Source organism: Rhinolophus ferrumequinum, chromosome 19 (genome assembly GCF_004115265.2).
Source record: "Rhinolophus ferrumequinum isolate MPI-CBG mRhiFer1 chromosome 19, mRhiFer1_v1.p, whole genome shotgun sequence".
Classification (NCBI taxonomy): domain Eukaryota; kingdom Metazoa; phylum Chordata; class Mammalia; order Chiroptera; family Rhinolophidae; genus Rhinolophus; species Rhinolophus ferrumequinum.
In genome coordinates, this window is record NC_046302.1 from 60,280,242 (window position 1) to 60,289,626 (window position 9,385).

The 9,385-nt window shown below is 57.9% G+C and overlaps 1 protein-coding gene across 1 annotated transcript; it reads left to right on the forward strand.

The window, feature by feature from the left end:
* Positions 1-1,513: 1,513 nt before the first annotated feature.
* On the forward strand, positions 1,514-9,342 carry KCNG2 (potassium voltage-gated channel modifier subfamily G member 2). Its single transcript, XM_033087187.1, is given in 3 exon segments — positions 1,514-1,534; positions 1,537-2,154; positions 6,670-9,342. Coding segments are annotated over 3 exon segments (1,449 nt in total). The 3' UTR covers positions 7,480-9,342.
* Positions 9,343-9,385: the final 43 nt, after the last annotated feature.

Genomic DNA, 9,385 nt, shown 5'->3' on the forward strand with positions numbered 1-9,385 from the left:
TCATTTCATTTTCTTAATAGTGTCCTTTAATGTACAAGAAAATTTTGATAAATTTTTCTTTTGTTGCTTATGCTTTTGGTGTCATACTTCAGAAACAACTGCTTAATCAAAGGTCATGAAGATTTACGTGTCCTTCTAAGTGTGTTTTAGAGTTTTACCACTTCTTTTTAGGTTTTCGTCCATTTTGAGTTACTTTTTGTACATGATATGAGGTAAGGGTCCAGCTTCACTCCTCTGCATGTGACATCCAGGTGTCCTGCACCATTTGTGGAAGAGACTGCCCTTTCCCCATTGAATGGTCTTGGCCCCTTGTCAAAACTCAATTGACCACAGATGTATGGATTTATTTCTGGGCTCTCAATTCTGTTCCATCAGTCTGTAGGACTCTTCTTACACCACTACAATACTCCTCTGACTACTGTAGCTTTTTAGTGAGTTATAGCTCTCCAACTTTGCTTTTTCAAGAAATAGAAATTATGACAACAGGCATCCTTGTTCCTTGTCTTGTTCTTGATCATAGTAAAGGGGAAAGAATCCAGTCTCACCATTGGGTCTGAGATTAGCTGTGGGCTTTCCATATATGGCCTTTGTCATGTTGAGGAAGTACCCTTGTAGTCCTACCCTGTTTCCCCGAAAATAAGACCTAGTTGGACAGTCAGCTCTAATGAGTCTTTTGGAGCAAAAATTTATATAAGACCCGGTATTTATATTATATTATATTATATTATATTATATTATATTATATTATATTATATTATATTATTATTATAAAGACCGGTCTTATAGTAAAATAAGACCAAGCCTTATATTAATTTTTGCTCCAAAAGACGCATTAGAGCTGATTGTCCAGGTAGGTCTGATTTTTGGTGAAACACAATAGTAATTGAGAGTTTTTTACAATAGTAATTGAGATGTTAGGTTTTGTTAAATGTTTTTTCTGCAACTATGAGATGATCGTGTGTGTTTCTTCCTTCCTTCTATAAATATGTATATTACCTCTATTCTTGTATGGTGAACCACCCTTGCATTCCTGTGGTAAATTCCTGTGATAAAGGACCACATGGTTATTTGCTAGTATTTTGTTGAGAGAGTCCAAGTTGGGGTGATAAAGCCTCTTTCAGATTTATAACAGCCCTCTTCCCTCCTGATTTTTATTTAAAGACAATCAAGTAACAAACTGATGTCTGGCCCTGGCCCAGCTCTCCTGAGGCAGCTTCTCCAGGCCAGGCTTCCTTTGGCCGGTTCCCAGTCTCTAGGAGATAAATTGAGGAGCCCAATTAACTGGGGTATGCTGGAAAGCTCGTGGTCTGCTGTTTGGGTCACCTGTAGACGGCAGGTATTCAGGAGACAAGAACCAAGTGGGTGGGCGGGAGGGAGTCCTTGGTTCCGCTGGGTCCCCCGGCCCAGGACTCAAACACGTGGGTGGTCGGGTGTCGCTGAGCTCCTGGCTTCACAGCCTAACACGCTCTCCATTCCCTTTTGTAGGCCCAGCCTCCTGACCCCGACCCTGCGCATGGGGCCATGGCCCTGCTCCGGGGGCCCACGGAGCCCCCCAGCGGCGGCGTTGGGGCCCGCGCCCGGCACGTCATCATCAACGTGGGCGGCTGCAGGGTGCGCCTGGCCTGGGCCGCGCTGGCGCGCTGTCCCCTTGCGCGCCTCGAGCGCCTGCGGGCCTGCCAAGGCCACGATGAGCTCCTGCGCGTGTGCGATGACTACGACGTGAGCCGCGACGAGTTCTTCTTCGACCGCAGCCCGTGCGCCTTCCGCGCCATCGTGGCGCTGCTGCGCGCCGGCAAGCTGAGGCTGCTGCGCGGCCCCTGCGCGCTGGCCTTCCGCGACGAGCTGGCCTACTGGGGCATCGACGAGGCGCGCCTGGAGCGCTGCTGCCTGCGCCGCCTGCGCCGCCGCGAGGAGGAGGCGGCCGAGGCGCGCGCGGGGCCCGCGGAGCGAGCGGCGCCCGACAGCCCGCGCTGCGCCCTGGGCCCGGACGGGCGGCTGGCGCGCGGCCGGCGGCGCCTGCGCGACGTGGTGGACAACCCGCACTCGGGGCTCGCCGGCAAGCTCTTCGCCTGCGTGTCTGTCGCCTTCGTGGCCGTCACGGCCGTCGGCCTCTGCCTGAGCACCATGCCAGACATCCGCGCCGAGGAGGAGCGGGTGAGTGCGGGCTGGGGGCGGCGGGGACCGGCCTCCCGTGGCCTGGGCAGAGCATGGGCGCAGCAGGGCCTAGGCCTGGGTGGAGGGAGCGCCGGCTGAAGGGTGGTCACCCCTCTGTGGGTGGTGGTTGAAAGCACAGGCGCGGGGGTCCACCTTGCCTTGCTCTGGGTAACGTGCCCTGGGCGAGCCCCGGAGGCTGTTATTTCTGTAGGCTGTGCAGGGACAGCAGAGGCCAAGTTCAAGAACTCAGCGGGGCTATGGCTGGTCAGCAGACCTTCTGCGCTGAGTTTCTGCAGCAGTCAGGCCCTGAAGCTTGGTCACCTTGGGGCTGAAACAGTCAGTGTCATAAAGGTCTAGAGGGCTGTCTGCTCAAGTCCTGTCACCCATGGGATGCCACCTCCACATTTTTCCAGGGCAGAGGCCCAGGCACCCGCAGGGATGGCTGCATCCAGGAGCTGGGGCTCCTTTCTGAGCAAACAGTAGACTTCTCGCCCCTGCTGTCCTGTGAGAATGCCAGCACGTGGAATGTGGGTAGAAATGTCATTGTCATTGGATCAGCGTTTGTGCAGAGTGTGTCGTGGAATGTTCAGGAAATGGTCACGGAAGGCTGCCGTTTGTGGGGTCCGAGTGGGTGGGTTAGAAGAGAAGAGGATGCTCCAGTGTTTGAAGGATGCAGCTGAGTGTTGCCCTGAGAGTGTCGCCTGTATTTTCTGATGGAGGGGGGATCTGCCTGCCCCTCCCCGGGATGGTGCCCTGCTCCTGCCTGCCAGGCCTGCTCCTGTGGCCAGGCCGAGTGGCTCCGCCCCAGAGCCTCTGAGCTGGGAGGTTCCGCTGAGCTTGCAGGTTCATTGTTAGTGAGGAGCTGAAGGGAAATGCCCCCATCCTCCTGGAACACTGGCCATTAGCTGATGTGCCCTAGAGAATGGCAACGCTGACTGCAGGTTCAATGGGTAAATTTCAGGGAATTCATTGTTGGGGTGTCTGATGCCTGAGCTGTCTCCAGTTGTCTTAACCAGGCCCAAGTTTCGGATTCTGCTTCTAATAAGATACTTGACTTGATGTGTTTGGGTTTTCTAAGTGGCAATAACTGCATGCAGTATGCCGGAGGGTGGTCATTTAGATAAGGATCAGTGGACAGGAGGCATTAGGGACCTAACCAGTGACAACATCCCAGAGGCCAAGCCGGCCCCTGCAGAATCCTCTCTGGCGTCCTGGTGTGTCCTTGTCACCCACCGTTCATGTTTACCCCCACCCCTTCCCCATTTCCTGAAGTACCACTTCACACCACAGAGGGACTGTCTTTCCAAGTCAGTTCAGGTTAAAGGGCCGTCGTGCAGGGTTGGTGAGTATGGCCACATGCCGCCCACCACCCTGTGAGGGGTGTTGGTGAACCCGGGCCACTGTACGGCGTGGGTGCTGAGGAGGGTGGGTGTTGGCACTACCGCAGGAGCAAAAGTTCTGTTTCACCCGTGTTGTGTGCGTGTGTGAAGTAAAACATACATAAAATTTGCCTTCTTGTCCATTTTGGAGTGTGCTGTTCAGTGGTGTAAATACACCTACAGCAGGGTGCAGGCACCACCTCAGCCATGTACGCACTTTTCATCTTGTAAAACTGCGACTCGGTCTCCCCAGTGTCCTTCCCCAGCCCCAGAACCCATCATCTACTTCCTGCCTCTAGGATGTTCACCAATGCAAATACCTCACATACCTGGATGCCACCATATTTGTGCTCTGTATAATTTGTGCACTTAGCATAATGTCCTCCAGGTTCATCCACGTTCAGGCCTCCAGCCCGGGGCCACTCGCTACAAGTGCTGTTCCTGGGGACGCCACTGTACCCGCACTTCCTGTGCTGTGCTCACGGTCTCAAACTAAGCAGATGTGAGATATTTCTTTCTGCTTAAGGAAGTCCACCTCCTGCTTGAGGGGTTTCAAACGCCAGGGTGCCTTGGTGCTGTGACACTAGAGTTGGCCATTGCAATCTGCAGGAAAGCACAGTGGCTTGGAGATAATATGAAACATCTAAGGAGCAAAGGCCTGTTGTCAGGCACATGTGACCACCTGCAGCTGGAAAGCACGCCCAGAAACTTTGTGGCACACACTCAATCCTAAATTATCTTTGAGCAAAACATTTGCCACGTGTCGCCAACAGCTTTTCAGAACCTAAGAACAAAGCATCCTCAATGAAATTAATGTGCTTCTTCACTGTGGGCACCTTGGGGCACACCCAGTCAGAGAGGGGAGCAAGACCACCCACCTATCCCACCCCGTGTGCCCCAGCTGCATGGAACCTCCGTGCCGTGGCCTCCAGCTGCGGGACCTAGAGGGCATGCACTCAGGACCCACCTGGCCTGTTCAAGGCCTGCACCTCAGCGCCAGTCCTGGGTCCATGGCAGGCCATTCAGGAGTGGCCGTGGCCTCCCCGGAAGGAAAAACTCCCAGACCCGGCCTTAGCTTAGGATGACTTGCTCAATAGTTCCTTCCATCTTGTCTGCAAGGACAAAAATTAGAACTACCCGAACCCTAAACATCCACAGCAAGTTCTGCTGAATTCTCTGACCCCGAAACGTACATTCTAAACCAAAATGACACACCCAGTGCGAGCCTTGTTTCCCCTGGGCTCCCAGGAGAAGTGACCCCGGTTGCAGTGCCCCGAGCCTCGGCCCACGGAGGTGTTTTGATGCCTGGTGCTTGGAGGCAGTGAGGAGCTGTCAGAGCTAACTGGTGCGGTCATGCTGTCACGGAGGCTCACTGAAGGGGAGGCTCCTTGTTCTTGGACAGAGAGGCCATGCTGACCCAAAGCCCCCAGCCCCTGTCACTGTTGGAGCCCCAAGCCACAGGGGCCGACGGGCCCCATTTCCCGCCACCTCTGTAGGGTCTCCAGTGGGTGTGTGGCCTTCACTCTCTACCCCTCTCACCTGTGGCCGGGTACCTCGAGGGAGGCAGCAGGTGTGACGAGCACCCCAGTTACTGTGCAATAAAGTGGAAGTGAGTGCTGCTTCTCCTGAGAGCGTCTGGAGTGGCAACAGTCGAGGTCACGTGTGCTCGCGATGGCCAGGAGAGGCCTTCCAACTGTGGACAGAAACTGCTGCTCCGGCAAACAGCTCGGACACTGCGCTGTGCGGTGACCATCAGCAGAACCTGCGTGTCCTGACGTTAGCAGTTCCTCAACCCTGATGTAACCTGGGGAGGGGGTTCGCCTGGGCTTCACAGTCAGGGGTGAGACATGGCCAGGCCAAGCTGCCCGCAGCTGGGCAGCTCTGAGGGGTCTGCATGTTCCATGGTCTGAGCTGCCAACAACGGGACTCCCGGCAGCGTCTCTGCAGGCTTGTTGTCCCCACACCAGCCTGCCCCACACTCTGGGGTTTGCTCAGAATGAAGTCTTTCTGAAAACATAGCTTTACTGACATGATTTGCTGAATATCCCCCACCCATTCGCGTGTACAATGGCTTTCGTGTATTCACAGGGTTGTACTGCTTTCACCAGAGGCTCGTTCACGTTCCCATCACCCCAAAGAGAGCTGTGCCTGTAACAGTCAGTGCCCTCGCCCCTGCCCTGAGCAACTGCCAGTTCCTCTACAAACAGATCTCATCAAAGTGGGGCTTCTGAAGCCGAGTCTGGCACTTGTTCTGACCCAGCCGGGCTCCCCTCTCCATCCTGTACCCCAGCTCTCCCCTGCACCCCAGGCCCATTGTCACTGGACCCACTTTCCTTCAGCACAACCTCCACTGCTCTTGAGGGCACTTTTAGGCCTGAACTTCTCCACACTCTGCTGCAAACAAGTCAGATCCTTTGGGAAGAAATGGGGAGCTCTCGGCTTGGGTGGGGACAGTGGCAAGCTGCTTTCTCTGGTGACCCCCATTCTCAGAGCTCCTGCTCTGTGGGAGGGGGAGGCCCAGGCCGAATTCTCCCTCCTGGCATGAAACCCCCTCCTGAGCCAGGGCAAGGCGCGGGGTCCCAGTATTCTCCGGGCATGTGTGGGGGCAGGACGGGAGGTGGCCCTCTCCTCTCAACCCCCCTCGCCTGGGACTCAGCTGGGGGCCGGAGGAGAGACATTGAAGCCTCCTCCTGCGGGGAGAAAGCCCCAGCTGGGAGGGAGCTGCAGCCTCTGGAGCGGAGATTCCTCCCTGAGCTGGGGCTGGGGATGGGGGTGGGGTGTCTTGCTTCAAAGGGTGGACTCTGGCCTTCACGAATTTTCTTAGTGTCTCTTGATGTTGCATTTGCTGCTTGCCCTCAGGACTGTTTCCAGAGGCTCTGAATGGCTGTTTTCTTAACGATTTTCACCAGTTTTGCTGGGGAGCAGATCAGCTGAGCTCATTCCTCAAGCCAATCTCCAATTGAGTCCTTTTTTGACAGGAATTGGGCGTTTCAGTGGGCACCCCTGGCTCTCCTGCAGTGCACACTTGCATGGGTTGGGGTCGGAATCAGGGCAGCCTGGCTGTGACATCCCCCCATCCTGGGGAGCCAAGGGCGCAGGCCTCCCTGCCCCCAACGCGTGTCCCTCTCCTCTCCAGGGCGAGTGCTCCCGCAAGTGCCGCAACCTCTTCGTGCTGGAGACGGTGTGCGTGGCCTGGTTCTCCTTCGAGTTCCTGCTGCGCTCGCTGCAGGCCGAGAGCAAGTGCGCCTTCCTGCGGACGCCGCTCAACATCATCGACATTCTGGCCATCCTGCCCTTCTACGTGTCGCTGCTCGTGGGCCTGGCGGCGGGCGGCGCGGCGCGGGCGGGCGCGGGCGCGGGCGCGGGCGGCAACAAGCTGCTGGAGCGCGCGGGGCTGGTGCTGCGCCTGCTGCGCGCGCTGCGCGTGCTCTACGTGATGCGCCTGGCGCGCCACTCGCTCGGGCTGCGCTCGCTGGGCCTGACCGTGCGCCGCTGCGCGCGCGAGTTCGGGCTGCTGCTGCTCTTCCTCTGCGTGGCCATGGCCCTCTTCGCGCCGCTCGTGCACCTGGCCGAGCGCGAGCTGGGCGCGCGGCGCGACTTCTCCAGCGTGCCGGCCAGCTACTGGTGGGCCGTCATCTCCATGACCACCGTGGGCTACGGCGACATGGTGCCGCGCAGCCTGCCGGGCCAGGTGGTGGCGCTCAGCAGCATCCTCAGCGGCATCCTGCTCATGGCCTTCCCGGTCACCTCCATCTTCCACACCTTTTCACGCTCCTATTCGGAGCTCAAGGAGCAGCAGCAGCGCGCCGCCAGCCCCGCGCCGGCCCTGCGCGAGGACAGCACGCGCTCCGCCAGCGCCACCGAGGACAGCTCACAGGGTCCCGACGGCACCGGCACGGCCGGGGACTCCACGGACCGCGAGTGGGTGCGCGCAGGGCCGGCATGACCGGCGCGGAGACCCTGCCCCCAGAGGTGGCTGTGGCCGTCCCCGGCACAGGAGGCTGCCTCTCATGAGCTGTAGAAATGGAACCACAGTCGTTACCTCCCACCGCTTGCAGAGGGACAGGGACCGCCCTCGGGGCAGCAGCTCCCGCTGCCGGAAGGGGCCTTGCGCTCCCGTCCACGTGCATGTTGCTTGACCAGCGCTGCCCCAGGACCGCCCAGGCTGGCACACCTGACTCGGAGGTAGGGACAAGAGCCACCCTGTGCTTTGAGTAAAAGTAATTCCTTGAAGGCACCGCCAGCCTGTTCTTCCTTTTATTCCCGTTGAAGTTTGGACTTTATGGCTAGATAAAAATATGTTCAAGAAATCCCAGAAAGTCCAAGCCTGTAGCAAGTACGATGCCATACTGTCCCCAGGCCTCGCCTGACTTCCCTGCTCTTAAGCCTGTGAGGGGCAGTCCTTGGAGGCACAGTATGGGGGAGGACGGGCAGTCCCTGCTCCTGCCACATCCAAGCAGGATCCCCGTGGGAGGAAGGCCTTCCCTATGCATCCAGCTCTGCAGAAGCCCTCATCCCTGCCAAGTGACAGGCAGAGGTGTGACATTGATGCTCCTTTGGGGGTCCAGCCCTGACCTCTCACTTCATTCCGTGGCACTCTCTCTGGTCACCTCCTCACAGCTCTCCCCTGAAATGCTTCTGCCCATGCACCCTGCGGACTGCACCCTGCCTCCTGGGACACCCCATGTCCTGGAGGAACCTTTCCGTCCCTCTCCAGGCCTGGAGGAGGTTCAGGGAGGAGATGGGGGCAGGGACCCTGGGCGTGCAGCTGCTCGAAGCCCGTCGTCAGAGTCCTGGGCCTTTTCTCCTCTGGAGATGGAGCATGGAACTTTCCCAAGCATGCTGCTTTGCACTTTTTCATTGTAGAGTGGAGCCAGGACCCCTGGAACATTGCTGCCACAGACCCTGCAGGAAGAGGAGCCGCACCACCAGGAGACCCCACTAATGCCAGGCACCCACGCACCACCATCCAGCCCAGCTTTTAGCAGGGCCTGTCCTGGTGGGGGGGGGTGAGCCAGGAGGAAGGGGAGGCTGGGGCCGGGAGCCAGGATGGGGCCTCTGCAGACGTTCCCTGCGGTGCCACCTCTTCTGCACGGCTTTCTCCCTCAGGCAGCACCAGTGTCCTCCCCAAAGCACAGGTGTCGGGGGTGCCAGGAAGGAGCTCCCTGTGACCACAAGGAGTCAGGACATGCAGTTTGTGGGGCCCTCTACCCGGACAGTGTCTGTGCATGCACAGCCAGGTGTGTCCCTTCAGTCCCAAGTACCCCCAGCTTCGTTCTGACGCTGCTCCCCCCAGGGTGGGGCCAGGAACATACCCAGAGCTGGATCCCAGGGCGGCACCCTGTGGGCTGTACACTGCAGAGGCCCTGCAGGGGCCACCACAAGACAGCCTGGGTTTCCTTGTGTCCTCCTCATTCCCAGTGTGTGCAGGAACCCCTGGGCTCCATCTACTGAGTCTGTCGGTCAGTGTCAAGTGGACAGGAGCTCTGGGAAGCAGGGGAACTGAAATAACTTGGTCTTACCAGCAACCAAGAAATGTACCAGGGCTCAAACGGACCTGAGGGTCCACAAACCACTGGAAGGCAAAGCCTGTCTCCCACTGTCTGCTTTCTCCAGGGTGCTCACATCAGCTCATCAGATGGGGAAATGGAGTGTCCACGGTGGACTTGGCACCTGGCCACACCTGCCACCCCACCTGCGGGCACAGCCAGGCCTGCCCAGCTCCCTAGGCAGGCATCGGCCATGGCTCCTGCGGTCACTGTCCTCAGGATTCGACTGTTTGGGGGAGACTGAGCTGCAGCCCAAGTCTCACAGGACAGGCCATGTGTGCCCTGGGAGGGGACGTGTGTGGG